Genomic DNA, 21,588 nt, shown 5'->3' on the forward strand with positions numbered 1-21,588 from the left:
TCCACTTATGCGTCTAGTACAGGGGCAACCTCAGGCCATCTTCAATACGAGTCAACACACGGGACAAGACACTTAAATACTTGGAACAGCGTTAGAGTAGTATAGGCCCAGCAACTGGGGTACATACCAATGCTGGAAACTTGGCCAAGTACCAGAAAGTTTTTAAAAGACAATTCTTCAAATCAATTTTATATTTTGTTTATTCAAGATGAAAGAAGTATAATTGAAGCAAGAAAATTCAGAATAAGAAACACTATGCAAAAATAAAATAGATGCAATAAAGCGGAGAAGAATAATAATAAATAAGGCGATTTTGAAAAGTGATTTTCATAACCTCATTTTTTAACCTGTACATAAATATCGCAAGGCATCAACAATCTTCGTTTCTCTGTATACAATGAACTAGGCCCTTAAAAGGTAGAATCGGTGGAATTAAATGAAATCTAAAGAGCCGTTGCACTGACCCTAAATGCATGTGGTCGAAACGGCTGTACGACCGAACAAGTATTCCAGCAAATGAAGAAAATATAAGTATTAGAAATATGAATGCCAAAGAGTGCATCGAGTTTTATAGGGAAGGCATAAAGATACTCACCCCAGTGAGATAATACAGAGGTAATCTGTATCATCTCGCAAGAGGGTGAAGCTTTGAAAATATCTTCTAAAAGTTTGTTGTACAAAATTTGTGAGAACAGATACGTCTATATCATTTTCGTGAAACATTAAGGATATAGGCAGCTACGCAAGCTTACACGGCTGGGAGAGGGAGATAATTTAAACCACCACAGCCCTTTAACACTTTCTCAAGACCGTGAACTGTAGTCTAAGTACACAATCAATTTGCCTATAACTTTTGCTAAAAGCACGAGTATGTTACTACCGCAGTGAAAGAGGCACCGTTGTATTGTTTATTAATTAGAAAAGTACGCTCTCAGTGAAAGAAGAGTGCACAAGGGCAAAGAAGTATATGAAGCGTCCTGCGCCACTTTGAAATAGCTCACCCGAGGTGTCAGTATGCCATTAAGCTGGAAGTTTATCACTGGATCAGTCATGTCTGTGAAGACAAGGGTAACCTGAGTGAAAAAAAATATTCAGAGATATAACTTAACGCTACAGACTGAACAGATGAGAATACCCACTACCACACGAAAAACTAAACAAGAAACAGGAGGTTGCCTGGAGACTATTACAGACTCACACGTACCCAAACCCAGTGATCGTGCGCCTATGTTACCCAGACATTTATGCATCCGAAGACTGTAATGCGTGTGGAGCAATAGCGACACTGCAGTACACGCTGTGAGAGTGCACCGGAAGCGTGCAGCAGTCCCTCATGAACCGGGCAGACATGGCAGTCTCGAATCGCGAGGCACGATGGGAGGTGGCTCTGTTCGGCCGCGACCTCACCGATCAACTGTGGGCAGTCCGGCACGCCCAGGAAACCGCCCGTGTCCAAGGACTCGAGGCCGTCAGCTAGCCTGGAATGCTTGTAGACCCACCCCACTAAATACCACCGGACAATGTCAATAAAGTTTTGACTCACTCACTGGCCAGTAAACAGTCCCTCGCCAAACCCCGCGTCATTCTTGAAGGTTAGGAACGGTAAGTCAGTATCACTTATATGAATGGACAACTTTCATATCACTACAGATGATGCTACAGACACTTGAATACACTGGTGGCAAAGGTGAGAGTCAGAATCTTGGGAGCCACCAAAATTTAGCTACGTGAGGCAGTTTCCTGACTATTATATTAGTGTGTTACGCAAAATATCAACTCAGCTGCTTGCGTGCTTTTATTTTGCTGCCCCTAGAAGAAAATACTTTCAGACATATACGTATGGGGGGGGGGGCGGAGGAAAAAAAACGCATACATCTTGGTGCGCTGTTTACACCTGTCTCTGACCGCACGGGGAAGAACAACCTGAAATAGGCCTCTTCCACTTCCTTAGCCCACTCTGGGATGGTGTCCTGAATTTCAGGCCTCGACCTGCGTGAAGCAGACCCCACTTCTCCCATGAAATTATACTTTTTCGGGAATATGAGAAGACAGTGCACAGGGCCCCCCAAAACTACTTGATTTAAATCTCCTATGAAAAAAAAGAACCAGAAGCTCACCAAATATTTACGTCTTGTGCAAGCAGTTCACATGTTTCTTTTTGCGACACGACATACGCACAGACTGCTATTGAACTCATTACTTACATCTCGTGGCATAGACCTATTCCTTGTTGGCACTGCAGCACTGATCGGTCCTTTAAGTTTGACTAAAGATTGCCCCTGCGGTGCAGCATAATAAAATACACTCTACCAGCTTGGTGAGTTTGTAGCTTTTTTTCACCATTGGTTAATGTACGTGTAAGACTTCTGAATGTGTAAATTCTTTCAAGTGAATGATTCTCTCATGCTGTCCCTATACAATTCTAGGTACTGGAGTAATATCCGCATTGGTGGGGAAGTCTCAATTCCTAGGTTGTAGTACAGCCGAAGTGGTGCCACAAGTATAAGCACTATGCAATTGCATCGACTAAATTTCAAGAATGACATAATCACTAGACAATAAAGGAGAAGATTACCTTGATTAGGTGCTATTCTTAAATACATTATGCTTCTTGTAGCTAGGAAGACATTTTATGGGCTCTTTATACGCCGCTTTACAACTCCTGCATTCCTTTACGGAAGTACTCTTTCCCGACAGTGTGGAGATATTTCATTGCAATACATAGTATGTGAGAAATTGAGTGGAAATGCTAGTCATCGAAGCTGCTAACGCTGTCTTTGTAGCCGGATTGCATGCGTGGAATAGTTACTCACCACCAGTTACAATTTACGTAAGGGACTGAGGCTTTGAAAATAACTTCTCAAAGTTGGTGCTACACGAGTTGAGAAAAAATACGTCTATGACATTTGCATGGAATGTTAGAAATATACGCAGCTTGCACAAGAGCTCAATATTAAGTTTTAATGTTATTTAGTATTTCATGCTTTTTGTTTTTGAGTTTTTAGCATATGTATCTTTTTTCCTGAATCCAACTTGTGGTAGAGCATTGCGATTGTGTAGAAAGGTAGAGTGCTAAACACTAAATAAGTGGAACTAAGATAATGTTCGTACATAAAAGCTGGATTTTTTTATTTTTAAGTTTGTAGATGTTCGATGTTTTAAAGATGCCACTTATGAAGAAATATTGATCAGGCTAAGAATACAAATCTACCGAGGCTATCCATTTCAGTTCCAGTTATGTAAACACCAGCAGTCAGCGGATCTATGAATATTTTGCGTCGGCTTCATATTTTCAGAACAAGAGGGACACAAACCTCCCAAAATTTTATTTTGAAAGAAATTGCAATAAAGCCCTACGAATTTTAAATTTTAGTTTTTAAAAATTGTCTGGGCTGTCGTTTTTTCAGATGTCATCATTGCTATGCTTTGAATTTTAAATTATGTAAGTATACTACGTGGTACAACACACAGACGGGAAAAAGACAAGGTCAAGCGCACATCATGTATCACCAACTGCCCCAATCGCCCACTTTGATTTACATATTAAAGTTCTTTATCGGATTCCTTTGCGATTGCAAACACACAGAAAAAGGCGGAGTTTCGAACCATAGGCTAAAGACCTTCTGCAAATATCCGAAGAAAAGTATCACGTGAGATTCCCTACTTTTTCAGTCTACGTGTCGAAGAAAACGCACTAACTGTATTTGAAACCCTGAATACCCGACTGCGATGAATGTCCTGAGAAATGGCAGCAAAATCTAAAAATCAAATTTTCTGACTACAGGTCTGGCGTCATCTTTCTATGTCTTTTCCGGCCACTTGAACTCCCTCTTGACATGAGGACATCCATTTCTTTCTTGTTTTGCTGTAGCACTGCGAGACACAAATCTGGAAGACATGGTCCTGTTTCGTAGATATTTTTTCTCGGAATCTTCTGAACAGTATTATTACAAATGTTTGACTCAAATCATCTTGAAGAAATTACCGTGATTTTTAGCTAAACAGTCCAGTGTCTTGGCACCATTTTCCTCAGTTCGAATGGTGACCGGCTGTGTCAGTACAAGGATGCCCATTTGGACGCATTGGTGACCGTACATCTTATAAAGAAACAGCGTGTAATGGAAGAGAAGACAAAAAGTGTTATAAAGAGGCGAGAGTGCTAGTGCTGTCCGATTACTCCTCAATTTGTCTTCGTTTCACCTATGTGATGTTCCTTCACAGCATGTATGGACGGGCCCGGTGAAAATTCACCTGTGACAACCTCCCAGCCCTCACGAAAACAACGTTGCCACACGAACGATATACGCATAAATTTAACTGACGCAACCTCGTCAACGCCAGTGTAGCGTCACGTGACTTGCACTCCGCGCGCCACTCTCTGCTTTAGTTCACTGACCACAGAGCGCTAAATGAAACGTAGCTCACGGAAACCTGTTTAACTCGTGAAGTTCGCGAATTAAACAGAACTGCATGACATGGCCCGCACACTCGGTACAAAAAGCTATGCACAATAATGAGTTAGTGGCGCCAGCTGATATCTCGCACTGCTGCCAGCGTTGGAATTTAGTAGACACACTGCGAAAGGTGAAGAGATTTTGCAGTGGCTATCACTAGTGCGCCTGTCCCAGATGCTACCTTGTTAAAGTCGTTAAGAAAACAGGATCAGCGTGTACAAATGTTAGCACAAAATCACGTCATCAATTTAATATGAGGACATAATGGTAAAGCAAGCCTTATTTGGATTCCTTTACACGTAAAGAAATGTCACTATACTGGTGTTTCGGCATCCCTCCTGCCTCCGTCCCGCAGACCCCATGGTCTGGATTCAGAGCCACGTCCTGGAGCTTAGCAACACAACGCCTTATATAACTACGCTAGCCCGCAAGGCAGAAAGGATGGTATCATGCTGCAGAAGACTTTGTAATGCATTTAAACCTACTTACCGCATTTAACAACGTCCCTAAATATAAGACGAGGTCCTTAGTTCCATTGAACGCACGTTGGTATATGGGCCCTACCACCACACAGAGCTCGACGGTGAAATTATCTGGTAACTTGCTTTTATTTGTTGCTTCTGCAAAATAAGGCGGAAAGTTTATAAACCCTTCCGCTATTGGGGAAAGGAGACAAGAAAAGTTCGGCGTGCACGTGACTTCCCTCTCACTTTTCTTTATTTCTTTTAGGGGCAAAGCTTCTTATAACGGCACCCGTTCGTCCCTCATAGTCGTAGTAGTAGTGTGTAACCAATCTTACATTTTGACCTCCAAGGTGGTGGCGCTGGGAGATTTCTTTTGTGCGTTGTTGAACAATAAAAAGTTCGCTGCGTGCGCGTTAACTCCAAGCCGAATTCTCCTGTATCCCATTTCCCCTTAGCAGCGATTGGCATGTACATTGAGCACTATCTGACAAGAAAGGGTTGCTACGTTATACTCGCTGGGCGTAACCTCCTTGGTTTTAGAAAGGTTTAGCGAGCGTTGGGCCGCAGTGCCATGAATACAGTGAACTAGTATATACTATGAACTCGATCAGGTTAAAGGTGGGAAGTAGACACGAACCGCAAGCCGTAAGAAAGTGTGCGTGTGCCTCCTCTCATTCAGTCCTTGGATGGCGGTGCTTCCATATGAGGAATATATGATTAAAAGGTACGAGATGTTGGTACTTGGAGTGCTGAATATATATATTGTAGGCATCTATTATGCGCTTCATCCTCATCTGAACAGCAGTCAATCATCATCATATGTTCTGGCTGACAATCATCATCTGCTTGGCACGAGCGCTTCCTTGTCGGGTCCGTTGCGCTTGTTCGTTCCCGAGTTCACGGCCAATAAACCTCGCTACAACCGAGTCGTCATACGTGGTGGAGGTGGATTGACGTTCCCAGTACCTCTACTTACAACGCCTACTCGCTGGAGCTCCGTTCAGGCCGCCGCTTGGACCCTCAGTCCGCCAGCATGTCTCAGAGTGAGTGGGTGGATGCCCTTTCGGCTCCCGTCTCTGCGCCGCAAGCCGTCACTGCGCCGCAAGCCCCTCCTCTTTACATCGTAAACCACCAGCGTGACCCTCCGATCTTCGCTGGTCTCCGCGAAGATGTGGAGGACTGGCTCGATAACTACGAGCGGGTAAGCGCAACTAATCACTGGGACGACTCTAACAAGCTCCGCCGAGTATCGCTTTATCTCACGGGCGTTGCCAAGACATGGTTCTTGAACCATGAGATCGACCTCACCGACTGGCCTGCCTTCAAGCAGCAGCTTCGCCAAGTATTCGGCACGCCAGCCGTTCGATCCGCTCTAGCGAGGAGGGCCCTAGATACTCGCCAACAACATCCCGGCGAGTCATACACATCTTATATCGAGGATGTCCTTGCGCTTTGCCGGCGCGTCAATTCTTCGATGTCCGAATCGGACAAACTGCGCCACATCCTGAAGGGCATCGGAAGCATCGCCTACAATGCCCTTGTTGCCCAGAATCCTTCTACTGTCACGGACGTCGTCTCTACGTGTCAGCGTCTCGACGAACTTGATTCTGTTCGCCTTCAGTCGGGCAATAGTGAACACCATACCGCAGACCGGGACCTGCGTGACATGATACGGGAGATCATACGAGAAGAACTTCAATCAATGGGCATCTCACAACCTTCTCCATCTGTCACACAGCCTTCAAGCATGGCCCTCCGTGACATCGTAAGGGAGGAACTAACATCATTCACCGGTCCAGCCTACGTCCAGCCACCTCCGTCAAGCCCTCCAACGTACGCGCAAGTTGCGGCCGCGCCTCCTCGCAACGTAAGCTCTACTCCACCGCTGCCATCATTCACCCCGGTTGCTGCTGCACCACCGGTCCACTTCCGGCCAATCCCACCCGACCCTCCGTCAGTCCACTTGAGTGCGCTATCTCCCGGCGTGCCGAACGCCCTCTACTACCCGCCTTGGCGCCCGTCTCGCCCAACATGCTTTTACTGTGGATATCGTGGCCATATATCGCGCTTCTGCCGCAAGCGCCAGCAGGACGAGCGTCGCGGGTACGACATTCGCGAACGGGACTTTTCCAGAGGGGATTCTTACGCTCGGCGTTATCCATCTGGACAGCAGCGGTCTCCATCTCCGCCCGCGTCGACTGAGACGCGGAACACTTACCGTTCAAGCCGACGCCGATCACCTTCGCCCTTCCGTCGCTCCTCCTCTCCTCTTCGGCCAGCCTCGTTTACTACTGATAACCGGTCGGAAAACTAAATGATGCAGTTTTCGGAGGAGAAACTGCATGTAACAGTAGGACTCATATTCCTCCAGCACGCCCGTTCAACATGGTTTCTGTTACGAAGGAAGGAGTTCTCGTGGACGCTTTGGTGGACACCGGTGCTACAGTTTCTGTGATTAGGTATGATTTGTGCAAACGCCTGAAGAAAGTAATGACGCCTTATAATGGACCCAATCTAGTCGAAGCCCAGGGGAACGCTATCCGCCCTTTTGCTCTTTGTACTGCTCGTGTGTTTATTGATGACATTTTGCATTACATCGAGTTCACTGTGCTTACCCGGTGCTCTCACCAGCTAATTCTAGGGTGGGACTTCCTATCTTCTTCTTCAGCCGCTATATGTTGTGGTGAACGGATTCTGCACCTAACTAATACGGACTCCATGTTCGACGAAGGCGTCTACAAGCCTCTGCGCCTGTTCGCTCGCGAAGATCTCGAACTACCGCCACATCAAGAACGAATTGTGACCCTGATCTCTAAGGACATCGACCACGGTGACGTCTTGGTGTCCCCTTTGTCGGCTTGCGCCGCAAAAGGCATAGCCCTTGCATCAGGTGTCGTACGCTTTCACCATGGCTCCGCGCTCGTCATTGCTACGAAAGAAACGCCAGAGAAAGTTCTCCTGCCAGAGGGCACTGCAGTAGCCTGTGTTGTGGATGCTGAGCCTGTCAGCGTCACGCCACTTAACCCTGCCTCTACCAACGACCGTTCTATGAGTAAGCCTGCCTCATCCTCTCCCTTCACAGCTCTTATCAGTGATGACTTAACAGCTATGCAGGCGCAGCAGTTGCTTGCGTTATTAACGAAACACGCCGATTCTTTCGACACCTGCTCCTCAACGTTAGGCCGAACTACCACTGCAGCGCATCGCATTCAGACGGAGGGAACATCTATTGTACATCGCCGCCCGTACCGCGTGTCTTTCGCTGAGCGAAAAATCATCGAGGAAAACGTCGCTGACATGCTCAAACGAGAAATAATTCGTCCATCAACTAGCCCTTGGTCATCCCCTGTTGTTTTGGTACGGAAAAAAGATGGCTCCGTGCGCTTTTGCGTTGATTACCGGGCACTTAACAACATCACACGCAAGGACGTATACCCTATGCCACGCATCGACGACGCCCTTGATTCACTGCAAGGCGCCGAATACTTTTCAAGTCTTGATTTGCGTTCGGGATATTGGCAAATTCCCATGCACGATGACGACAAAGAAAAAACGGCATTTGCAACCCCAGATGGCCTATACGAATTTAACGTGATGCCTTTCGGGCTCTGCAATGCGCCCGCGACGTTTGAACGCATGATCGACACCGTCCTGCGTGGTCTCAAATGGAAGGAGTGTCTCTGCTACCTTGATGACATTATCATCTTTTCATCAACGTTTTCTCAGCACCTGAGCCGCTTGGATGACGTCCTAACATGCCTCGCCGGTGCGGGTCTGCAGCTCAACACTAAGAAGTGCCGTTTCGCCACCAAATCCATCAAGGTTCTCGGTCATGTCGTCAGCAAGGACGGTATTCGCCCTGACCCCGAAAAGATCGCTGCCATCCTTCGATTTCCATGCCCCACAAGACTTAAGGATTTGCGAAGTTTTCTTGGCCTCGCCTCATATTTTCGTCGCTTCATACAAAATTTCGCTTCAATAGCTGCGCCACTTCACAAACTACTAGCATCTAATGCACCCTTTGTGTGGTCCGAGGAATGTCAGTCGGCGTTTCACCTATTGAAGAAAGCTTTGACGTCAGAGCCTGTACTCTGCCATTTTGATGACACCGCCCCAACACTCCTGCATACCGACGCCAGCGGCTGCGGTATAGGTGCTGTTCTCCTCCAACGCGATAACTCTGGACGGGAAAGGGTCATCGCATATGCTAGCCGAGTGCTAACTTCTACCGAAAAAAATTATACCATCACTGAGCAGGAGTGCCTCGCTGTGGTTTGGTCCATACAAAAGTTCCGTCCTTATCTGTACGGCCGTCAATTCACCATCGTAACGGACCACCACGCCTTATGCTGGCTTTCTACAATGAAGAACTTGTCCGGACGCTTGGGTCGTTGGATTTTACGCCTACAGGAGTATCAGTTTGAGATTATTTATAAATCGGGCAAAAAACATCAATACGCCGACGCTCTTTCTCGTTGCCCACTACCTACAGCTTCGTTCGACACTCCAGCTGCCACCTCCAACGACACCAGTGCGGACGTGACTCCCACTTCTGTTGCCTTGCTCGCCTCGCTGTACCAACCGCCAATCGACGATGAACAACCCTTCAGTTCTCACCAGCAGGCTGACCCGTATTGTCGGCGCATTATAGACTACCTTTCAGGAGCTACGCGTCCACCCAATGCACGCCTTCGTCGACAACTCGAGCACTTCAAGTTTCAGGACGGTGTGCTGTATCGTCACATATATCATCCTGACGGCACACGCTGGGTACCTGTTCTGCCACGCGCTCTTCAACATCATGTACTTAACGCCTTTCACGACGATTTGACTGCTGGCCACCTAGGCTTTCACAAAACCTACGACCGCATTCGAAGCCGCTTTTATTGGCCTGGGATTTCTACCAGCGTAGCAAAGTACGTGGGTTCCTGCTCTCCATGCCAACTTCGCAAACTTCCGACATCTCCCCCAGCTAGTCAGTTACAGCCAATGACGTGCCCTACAACACCTTTCGAGGTCGTCGGTGTCGATCTTTATGGACCCCTTCCTGTTACTGGTGCTGGAAATAGATGGATAGTCACCGCCGTAGACCATATGACACGCTACGCCGAGACAACTTCAGTAGCTACTGGTTCAGCATCGGAAGTTGCTGACTTCGTCCTTCAGGCCATAATACTACGTCGTGGTGGACCTCGTGTACTTCTGAGTGACCGTGGAAAGGTGTTCTTATCACAGCTTTTAGGTGAAGTCCTTCGCGTTTCTGGTACCACACACAAGATGGCGTCTAGCTACCATCCTCAAACAAATGGTCTGACCGAGAGATTTCATCGAACTCTTGCCGACATGATCGCCGTATACATTCAACCGGATCACAGAAACTGGGATAAACTTCTACCGTTCCTCACTTTCGCCTACAACACCGCTGTTCAGCGCACAACAGGCTACTCACCGTTTTATCTCGTTTACGGACGTTCACCTACTTTCTTTATCGATGTTTCCTTCTTCACCAGCAATGACCCTACATCCACATCTTCTTGCGAAGAATATATTTCTCGCCTTGCCCAGTGCCGCCAACGCGCTCGTATGAACACGGAAGCTACGCAACAAGCAAGGAAGGCCGTCTACGACACCTCGCATCGTGTGGTATCATTCCGACCGGGTGACGAGGTGCTGCTATTGACACCAATTCGCACACCTGGTCTTTGCGACAAGTTCCAGCCTCGATTCATCGGCCCATATGTTGTCTTAGAGCAGACTTCACGTGTCAACTATCGTGTGACGCCTCTTGTCGTGCCAACTGACCGCCGTTACCGCAGCACCGAAATTGTACACGTTTCCCGCATGAAGCTTTTCACACGACGTTCCTCATCACCTTGACTACCCGCCCGCAGCGGCCAGGCTGGCCGCTTCCACGGGGGGGGGGAATCAGTGTAGGCATCTATTATGCGCTTCATCCTCATCTGAACAGCAGTCAATCATCATCATATGTTCTGGCTGACAATCATCATCTGCTTGGCACGAGCGCTTCCTTGTCGGGTCCGTTGCGCTTGTTCGTTCCCGAGTTCACGGCCAATAAACCTCGCTACAACCGAGTCGTCATAATATATATATATATATATATATATATATATATATATATATATATATATATATATATATAAGCGAAAGTAGTGTATACCTAAGGGTTCGTTTTTCCGTGTTTTAACACAATAATAATGAGATCTAACAGACAGTAATGCCAACTTTCTTATTTACATTCCATTGGTTCTAATAACTTCCCTTGTACATTACTTGGCCTTACTGTCTCTGTTAGATTTCACACACACACACACACACACACACACACACACACACACACACACACACACACACACACACACACACACATATATATATATATATATATATAAATATATATATATATATATATATATATATATATATATATATATATATATATATATATATATATAATGTAGAGAAGCCGCCGAACACTGAAGTGGGTCAAACTCTCAAGTGTTCTCGAGTGGGTCTACCCAAAAAGGATGCCGCTCGTACTGAGAGTCCCTGCTTGGCCGTTACTGTCGCCATTGTGGATACTTGCTGTGTGCCTGCTAATAAACGCTATAACAAATTGGTGGAGAGTGCTACGATCCCCTTCGATGCCCTTGGAACTGCGCTCACGTACCCTTCAATCTACCATGTCCCACGACGCCTCTCAGCAAACGCCTCCTCCCGTGTTGCCCTCTTGTCCCGGTATCCCCAGAATCCGCGATCCACCCATCTTCACGGGCGCCGATGGCACTGACGTGGAGGACTGGCTCGCCATTTACGAGCGCGTGAGCCTCCCCAACAAATGGGACGAGGACGGAAAGTTGACAAACTTGGTGTTCTACCTTGCGGGCGTTGCAAGCGTCCGATTTTGCAACCTGGCCCGATTTCAAGACCGCTATCACCAACGTTTTTGGCCGCCCTGCCGTTCGTAAGCTGCAAGCCGAGCAGCGCTTACGCGAACGCTCTCAGCAGGCCGGTGAATCATTCACCAGTTACATAGAAGATGTCCTGGACCTGTGCGAGAAATCCAACGACAGCATGTCCGAATCAGACAAGATCCGGAACGTCATGAAGGGCATTGACGATGATGCCTTCACGATGCTCCTTGCCGAAAACCCAGGCACAGTAGCTGAGGTCATCACGCTGTGCCAGAGCTACGAGGAGCTCCGCCGGCAGCGTTCGATGACCTGTCGCTTCACACCACGAGATGCAGGGCTTGCTGGCTTGGAGGCGAGATGTGATCAGGTGGCACTGCTGGTAGACCTCAAGTCCTTCATACGTGAGGAAATCATGCGCCAGTTCTCTCTCCTTCCCTTTGCCCACCCACCGGATGTTCAACAATCGGCAACTACAATTCTTCCACCTATCCGCCGAGCGATTGAGCAGGAAATAGCGGAGGTCATGCCTGCGTACCAACCACAACAACTTACGGCCCCTGCGCCCCCAAGTTACGCCCAAGTGGTCACCAGGCCGCCTCCAGTCGTTCAAGCGCCTGCACCACTGACTTACGCCGAAGCTGCCGCACGACCTCCGTCCTTTGCAGCTGGTATGCCGGCTGCGTATGTTGGCGCAATCCCTCAGCCTCATTTCAGCCCACCATGCAGCCTTTCGAGCCGCCGTTCCAGGCTAGACTCACCCCGGCAAACCGATGGCGCACACCCGATAACCGGCCCATTTGTTTGCTTGCGGTTACGCCGGTCACGTAGCCCATTATTGCTCTCGAGTACAGCCGGCCCCATTTCTTCTCCTGTTGCTGGCCACCTTCGCCATCCGTATAACGACGAACAGCCGTCTGTGGCAGTGTCTCGCCCAGGTCGGTCTCCTCGAAGGTCGCCGTCACCACGACGTCGGTCCCTGTACCCCATGCGGCCAAGTCCGGCTGCTCATGAGCGGGAAAACTAGTCGTCGCAGTCCCTGAGGCAAGGACTGCGACGTTATCGCAGTGTGAAAGCCATCAGAGCCGGCCACCTAATGTCATTGACGTGCTTGTGGACGGTGTTCATGCATCTGCTCTTATTGACACTGGAGCTGCCGTATCAGTTATGAACGAAAACTTTTGCCGCTTGCTTCGAAAAGTGACGACGCCAATTTCTGGGTTGTCCCTTCGTACCGCTAGTTCACATCATATTCATCCTACAGCAGGCTGCACAGCTCGCGTTGTCGTTCAGGACGTTCTGTATGTCGCCCAATTCATCATCATTCCTGCATGCTCTCATTACGTCATCCTGGGATGGGATTTTCTCTCCCGCAACGACGCCGTCATTCATTGTGCCGCCGCCAAAATTGAACTCTCGCCCTTCTCGCATTTGACGCCAGAAGACGGTCGCTCGACACTGAGCAAGATTCTAACGAAAGACGATACAACAGTGCCTCCAAACTCGACGACGGCTGTTTCTGTCTACTGCGCTGGTCTCTCCGACACAATTGCACTCGTTTCGCCATCCGACCGTGCTTCCAGAAGGAAAGGGTTGCTAGTGCCTTTCGCGACCGTGCAAATCACCCAGGGCAAAGCCGCTATTTTTGTGACCAACCCATCCCCGTACGCTGTTACCTTGGTTCGAGGGAAATGTCTCGGCAGAGTGGAACCAGTCGACGACGCACAAGTCCTGAACGTACCCGAAGACTCGCGTTGTCCCGATTCGCGTACCATCAGTGCTGTTTCTACTTCTGATCCATCATCTCCTGATGTATTTGGCCCATACATCAATGAAAACCTTACGTCAATACAGCGTTCCCAGCTTCTGGACCTGCTGCATGAATACCGTTCTTCTTTCGATGTCGGGCGAAGTTGTCTCGGTCGCGCGTCCACTGTTACGCATCGTATCGACAGTGGTGCCCATCCACCATTACGGCAACGTCCATACCGCGTGTCGCCTGCTGATCACCGGGAAATTAACGAGCAGGTTGACGATATGCTCTGACGCGACCTCATTCGGCCCTCAGACAGTCCATTGGCGTCTCCTGTTGTTGTTATTGCGAAGAAAGATGGTTCTGTGCGGTTCTGTGTGGACTACAGACAACTCAATAAGATCACTCGCAAGGATGTCTACCCCCTGCCGCGCATCGATGACGCAATTGATAGCCTTCACGGAGCCCAATTGTTTTATTCTCTCGATCTGCGCTCGGGGTACTGGCAAGTACCCATGGCTGATGACGCTCGACCGAAGACTGCCTTCATCACACCCGACGGCTTGTACGAATTCAACGTCATGCCGTTTGGTCTGTGTAATGCATCTGCGACATTGGGGCGCATGATGGACCCCGTTCTGCGCAACTTGAAATGGCACACGTGCTTGTGTTACCTCGATGATGTTGTTGTCTTCGCTCCAGATTTCTCAACGCATCTCCAACGTTTAAAACACGTTTTCGCACGTGTGAGCAATGCCGGCTTGCAACTAAATCTGAAGAAGTGCCGCTTTGCAGCACGCCAACTCACCTTCCTAGTGTACGTAGTGTCCAAGGATGGCATTCTGCCTGATCCAGCGAAGCTTCGGGCCTAGACCGAATTCCCCAAACCTGCGTCCGTCAAAGAACTGCGTAGTTTCGTGGGCCTGTGCCCATACTGCCGACGCTTCATACGAAACTTTTCCACGATCATATCACCGTTGACGAAGCTACTTGGAGGTAACGGACCCCTTAATTCGTGGTCATCCGAGTGCGACGACGCGTTCGCAAAGCTCCACCATTTGCTGATGTCTCCTCCCATTCTATGCCACTATGACCCTACAGCCCCAACGGAGGTGCACACGGACGCCAGCGGTGTAGGCCTCGGCGCTGTCATGGCGCAGCGCCAACCCGGATTCCCTGATTATGTCGTGGCATATGCAAGCCGTACGCTCACGAGAGCCCAAAGAAACTACACCGTCACCGAAAAAGAGTGCCTGGCGATCGTCTTGGCCCTTAAAAAGTTTCGACCTTATTTGTATGGTCGCCCATTCGATGTCGTCACCGACCATCATGCACTATGCTGGCTGTCATCATTGAAGGATCCCTCAGGCCGTCTCGCCCGTTGGGCTCTTCGCTTACAAGACTACGACATCCGCGTGCTCTACCGCAACGGACGCCAGCATGCTGACGCCGACGCCCTCTCGCGCTCCCCTCTGCCTGAAGCTGACGTGCTCTGTTCAGTATCCTCGGTTGCTGCTTCTGCCATTGATGTTGACATCATCGCTACCGAACAGCGAAAGGATAATTGGATTGCCCCACTGACCGACCTGCTCTCTGTTCCATCCGCAACGCCATCCACGTGTGCCCGGCGTCGTCGAGCTCACCATTTCGCCATTCGTGACGGCCTCCTACACCGACGCAATTACGACGCCGATGGCCGGCAGTGGCTACTCGTGATACCCCGCAGTCTGCGGTCGGAGATATGTGAATCCTTCCATTCTGATCCGCAATGCGCCCACTCTGGGGTATTCAAAACCTAGCATCGCATTCGACAACGCTACTTTTGGCGCGGGATGTACCGCTACGTCCAGCAGTTCATTCACTCGTGCCTCGCTTGCCAACGCCGCAAACTTTCCGCACACATGTCACCAGCCGGTCTGCAACCATTACCTTGCCCTGACCGTCCGTTTGGGCGCATAGGTATCGATTTTTATGGACCACTCCCTCTGACGTCCGCTGGCAACCGCTGGGCCATCGTCGCCGTAGATCATTTAACGCGATACGCCAAAACCGCCCTAAATTTCCGGAGCCCTCCACTACGGCGTCTCTCATAATCATGTAGTGGTTTTGGGACGTTAAACCCCACATATCAATCAATCAAAACCGCCGCTCTCCCTGCGGCTACTGCGCGTGATGTTGCGTCCTTCTTCTGCATCGATTCATACTGCGCCACGGTCCACCCCAGGAGCTTCTCAGCGATCAAGGCCGTGTCTTCTTGTCAGAAGTCGTCGACGCCATTCTCACTGAGTGCCATTCTGTCCACCGCAAAACAACTGCTTACCACCCGCAGACGAATGGTCTGACCAAACGCTTTAACCACACCCTCGGCGACATGCTTTCGATGTACGTCGCCGCCAACCACACGAATCGGGATACTATACAGCCCTTCGTCACCTATGCCTACAACACCGCCCCTCAGAACACGGCCGGTTTTTCATCTTTATTCTTACTGTACGGAAGGCACCCGTACCACACCATCGACACGATACTCCCGTACACGCCGGATCCTTCTGAGTGTGCACCTAATTCCGAGACAGCCAGGTTTGCTGAAGAGTGTCGCGAGCTGGCCAAGACATTTACGACGCATGAGCAAGAGCGGCAGAAGAGTATTCGTGATGGCTCCGCCACTTCTGAACCCACGTTCCTTTCTGGTTCCCTTGTATGGCTCTCAATCCCGACCTCTGTAGCTGGCCTTTCTTCCAAACTACTCCCGAAATATGAAGGCCCCTACCGTGTGATCGAGCGCACATCTCCAGTCAACTATCTTGTCGAGCCAATTGAACGATCTTCGGACATGCGCCGTCGCGGGCGCGACATAGTGAACGTGGAGCGCCTGAAGGCTTACTATGACCCGGTCGTAGCGACAAGCCGTTAGGTCGCCAGGCGGCTCTTTCTTCGACCCCGGGGTAATTGTAGAGAAGCCGCCGAACACTGAAGTGGGTCAAACTGTCAAGTGTTCTCTAGTGGGTCTTCCCAAAAAGGGCGCCGCTCGCGCTGTGAGTCTGTGCTTGGGCATTACTGTCGCCATTGTGGATACTCACCGTGTTCCTGCTAATAAACGCCACAGCAATATATATATATATATATATATATATATATATATATATATATATGTGTGTGTGTGTGTGTGTGTGTGTGACGCTACAAAATGGAGACACGTCGTTGTCCAGATGCCATGCGTTTATTCTAAAGCACGCGCACTTCCTCTTCGTCGGCTTCTCCTAGAATCACCTTGTGAATGCGTTACACTTCCCCCTCCCCTCGAGAAAGTCTCAGTTCAGAAGGTTCAAAATAACGCCGCAGTGACATGCACAATGTCAGAGTTTCTACGTAAGGGTAGCACGGAGCGGTTGATTTCATAGTTCACTGTTGAGACCTTGCGTAGAATCTTGTAGGGTCCTTCCATGACAGAACTCAGTTTGCCGTTGTTGGGATGCCATGGTGTCTCGTAAAGGACAAAGTCACCGACTTGGAACTCAATCGGAAGAAATTTTCTATCATAAATGACTTTGTTCTTATTATGGTAGGCGATAGAATTGGTAACTGCAGTTTTTCGCGCTTCTTAGACGGTTTCTTCTCGTTGTTCCAGTACAGTAGGATAAGATGGAATTCCATACATCAGGAAGGAAGGTGCGTAGCCGGTCACTTCGTGGGGTGTTCTGTTGTATTCGTCAATTACCTCCGGAAGCAGCTTAGTCCAAGACTTCTGTGGTTCGTCATTGATCTTACATTTAAGTCTCGTTACGATAGTCTGGTTTGTCCGCTCGTTCATGCCGTTGCATTGTGGATGATGAGATGAGGTGAATAGTTGGTGTATACGATTATGTTTTAAAAACTGCTTGAATTTTCCTGCAGTAAATCCTGTTCCACGGTCTGAAAGGAGCTTCCGTGGTTTTCCAGAAGAAAAAATTGTTTTTAAGCATGAAATGTAGGCGTCGCTGTTCTCACTTTTATGAGCAAACGCCCATACGTAGCGAGTCGCATGATCAATAACCAAGTGTATAAACCTTTTTGACGAGCCATATCCAGAAAATCCTCCTATGGTGTCTATTGCAAAGAGGTCGAAGGGCTCTTCAGCTGGAGGCAGTGATTCAAGCGTCCCAAACTTTTTTGTTTTCGTCTTCTTGCATCTCTGGCATGTATCACAATGCCGAATGTAAGTGGAAACATCGGTTACCATATGCGGCCAATAATATTGCGGAGACAGGAGTGATAGCGTCTTCTTCACACCGACATGCCCAAAATGTTGATGTGCATTCTTCAGAATGGTTGGGCGTAGTTCATGGGGCACGTATATTTTCCATAGTCCTTTTCTTTTAACGATGATGATGTTACTTTCCAATGAGTGCGTTCCTTTTGGACGCTCATTGTTGCATCGCTGAAGGTCGTCGTGTGATAGAAGATTAACAATTGGGGCTCTGGAGAGCGCATCTGCTTCGACATTACTTGTGCCCTTTTGATGTTTGATGTTCACATCATACATTGACAGTTTCAAAGACCACCGGAAGAGACGACCTTGAGGATTTTTAACATTCTTCAGCCACTGGAGTGCAGAGTGATCTGTTACAACAGTGAATGACTTTCCATGAAGGTAGCGATGCCATTTATCAATGGCATCTACAATGGCAAGACATTCTCTTTCTGTAATAGCAAAGTTCACCTCATGCTTAAGTAGTTTGCGGGAATAGTAAGCAACAGGATGTTCTTTGCCTTTGTCATCAGGTTGTTTCAGCACTGCACCGATGCCTTCGCCAGATGCGTCACAGTACACAGTACATGGTCTCGAAGGGTCGTATATGCGAAGCACCGGTTCTTCAGTTATCCGCTCCTTCAGTTCACGAAAGGCTTGCTCGCATGCTTCTGTCCACACCCACTTGCTGTCTTTGTGGAGTAGTTTTGTGAGTGGAATAGCGATATCACTGAAGTGGGTGATGTACTGACGGTAGGTGTTTACAGTGCCCAGAAAACGCTGAAGATCTTTTTCTCGTTTTGGTGTAGGAAATTGGAGTATGGCAGCCACATTACTTTGCTTAGGTGTCACTGTTCCTTGTGAAATTTTGTGGCCCAAGTATACAATGCTGCAGCGTGCAAATTGGCACTTTTTTCGTTTGAGTTTTACGTTCTCGGTTTTGAGAGCTTTCAATAGCGCCTCAAGGTGTCGTATATGATCATTAAATGTCTCTGAGTATACGACCACATCGTCAAAGTAATTAATAACATTGGTGAGCTGATGTTTCGCTATTATTGATTTCATGGCTCTTTCAAATGTAGCTGGAGCGTTCTTCAACCCAAACGGCATTACCAACCACTCAAAATGACCATCAGGCGTGACAAATGCAGTTTTCTGAGCATCGTCAGGATGCATTTGCACATGCCAGTATCCCGACGTTACGTCCAACGTAGTGAAAAACTCCGCCTTTCCTAAGTGGTCAAGAATATCATCTATACGTGGAATTGGTTGAAAGTCGGGTACCGTTATGGCATTGAGTTTCCGGTAGTCAATACATAGACGAGTGCGTCCTTCACCTTTCTTGTCTGCTAAAATGACAGGTGCGGCGTAGGGCGATAATGAAGGCCTCACAACACCTTGCTTGAGGAGAGCGTTAACCTGTTTGTTGATCTCCACTTTGTCTGCCTGTGAACATCGGTATGGTGCTCGACGAATAGGGACAGCATTGGTAAGTGCGATCCTATGTTTCTCAGTAGTGATGCACCCAATATCTGTCTGAGATTTCGAAAATATCTCGTCATACTTGCTTAAAAGAGAGTCGAGCGCCACAGACTCATGCTCTGATAAGTTTTCTGAAGTCAGGGTTCGCATCACCGGGGCTTGAATGGTTTTCTTTTCATTGTGATGCGGAAGGTTCATATTCTCACGTGCTTGTGTCACTGACTTGCTTTCCAGATTTACAGAAAGATTGAAGTATGAAGCGCTGTCTAGGCCAAGAATTAATTGCGTTCTCATGCCTCGCAGATAAACTTTCTTGATGACGTTCCCAATTTGTAACTGAATGTTTACGCGACCCAAAGTTCGAATGCTTGATGCAACTTGCTGGACCATGATGCTGGAGTCTCTCATCAACTGAAGCTTTAGCTGTTTATACACATCCTCGCTGATACAAGTAATTGTTGCTCCTGTATCGAGAATTGCATTTACTGGCTTTCCGTTGATGAGAGCACTGAAGTGTATTAATGGAACTCTGCGTCACCTTCCTCGTTTCCCTGTTCAGTATTAATGGCGGACACATTGCCGCGACGCGGACATTCGTTGTGCCAGTGAAACTGTCGTGGGAAACCAGCAGCTGAGCAGTATCTACATTCGTTTTGCGGGGCACGCGGTTGAAGTGTTATTGTGGGTTGCTGCGATCTGCTGAAGAGACGTGGAGCTCTTGATGCGATACTAGCGTTACGAGTAAAGGAAACTCCTCTCACCCGTTTTAAAGATGTCTCGACCCGTTGAGCAGCGGTGAGCCACTCTAATGACGAGTTGAAAGACAGTCCAGCGAGCGCCAGTTCCACATCAGGAGGAACACCATCAGTCAGCCCAGAATTGATGTGGCACTCTTTCAGGTCAGCTAAGGAACCCAGTCGCTTTTTCTCGTCATAGTAGTCCTTGATGGTCTGCCCTCCTTTCAGTCGGTAGTGAATGAAGAGACGGAAGGCATCTCCGTCAGTCGAAGCAAAGCGGGCTTGCATGTCACGCTTGATATCGCCCCAAGTTGTCTCGCCGTTGCCGAAAATCTCTGTCAGGTACCACTTGAACGCTTCCCCTTCAATGTATTCGTTGAAGTGACTGACCCGATCGCGGTGAGTCCATGATGCCTCGGCTGCCTTCATGTCGAAAAGAAGAAGCCACTTGTCGATGGGGACGTCTTCTGGTGTTCCCTTGAACTTCTGTATGTTGAGCGGGGGCTTTGGCTTAGCCATGGCACGTTGATGAGGTCGATCCTGTCGACTTGTGTGACGCTACAAAATGGAGACACGTCGTGGTCCAGATGCCATGCGTTTATTCTAAAGCACGCGCACTTCCTCTTCGTCGGCTTCTCCTAGAATCACCTTGTGAATGCGTTTATTCTAATGCACGCGCACTTCCTCTTCGTCGGCTTCTCCTAGAATCACCTTGTGAATGCGTTACATACATATATATATCAGGGAAAGAAGTGTATACTTGTGGGCTCGTTTTTCGTGTTTTACACAATATTATTGAGATCTAACAGACAATAATGCCAAGGACGGTATAGGGGAAGTTATTAGGCCAATTATAATCTGAGAAAAAAGAAAAGTGGGTGAAAAGATAACTTGCCGTGGGCAGGATCCGTGCCTGCGACCTTCGAATAACGCGTTCGATGCTCTACCAGTGAGCTACCACGACAGTTATCCCCCCAGCCACTTTATTCAGCATCTATGTCAATTTAAACGTGGGAGTGCCAGTCAGTGCCACTAGTAGCCATGGCAGCGAGTGTGGCGCACTCTTTAGGAGCCTGTTTGGCGACACGTAGCACGTGAACTTATTGCTAACTGGCAGCTGACCAATAGTCCCCCGTATACAATCTAAAGGCACCAAGTCTGCCAGTACGAGAACCTCGTTAATGAATAAGGGAAACAAGTGTATACTTGAGGGCTCGTTTTTTGTGTTTTACACAATATTAATGAGATCTAACAGACAATAATGCCATGGAAGGTATAGGGGAAGTTATTAAGCCGATTGTAATGTTAATGATAAGAAAGAAAAGTGGGTTAAAAGATAACTTGCCGTGAGCAGGAACCGAACCTTCGAATAACGCGTTCGATTATATATATATATATATATATATCAAAACGTTTATTTAAAAAAACCACGAAAAAAAGATATGGAGAGCATGTGGTTGGGGCCCCTATTCCAGGGCTCCACTGGCTTTAGCGGCCCGTTGCGCCTGGTCGAGGAGCGCTAGTTGCACCCCCAGATCCTC

The 21,588-nt window shown here is 48.3% G+C and overlaps 1 protein-coding gene across 3 annotated transcripts in view; it reads right to left on the reverse strand.

The window, feature by feature from the left end:
• The window catches only part of LOC119165856 (venom metalloproteinase antarease TserMP_A-like), a 76,019-nt gene that overhangs the window by 35,251 nt on the left and 19,180 nt on the right, over nucleotides 1-21,588 (reverse strand). For all 3 annotated transcript variants that reach the window (XM_075872007.1, XM_075872006.1, XM_075872005.1), the window contains exons 5-6: nucleotides 4,944-5,074; nucleotides 1,002-1,073 (exon numbers count right to left, since the gene is read on the reverse strand). In XM_075872007.1, coding sequence (XP_075728122.1) covers nucleotides 1,002-1,073; nucleotides 4,944-5,074 — 203 coding nt within the window. The remainder of the gene's footprint in view (nucleotides 1-1,001; nucleotides 1,074-4,943; nucleotides 5,075-21,588) is intronic.

Source organism: Rhipicephalus microplus, chromosome 8 (assembly GCF_043290135.1).
Source record: "Rhipicephalus microplus isolate Deutch F79 chromosome 8, USDA_Rmic, whole genome shotgun sequence".
Lineage (NCBI taxonomy): Eukaryota > Metazoa > Arthropoda > Arachnida > Ixodida > Ixodidae > Rhipicephalus > Rhipicephalus microplus.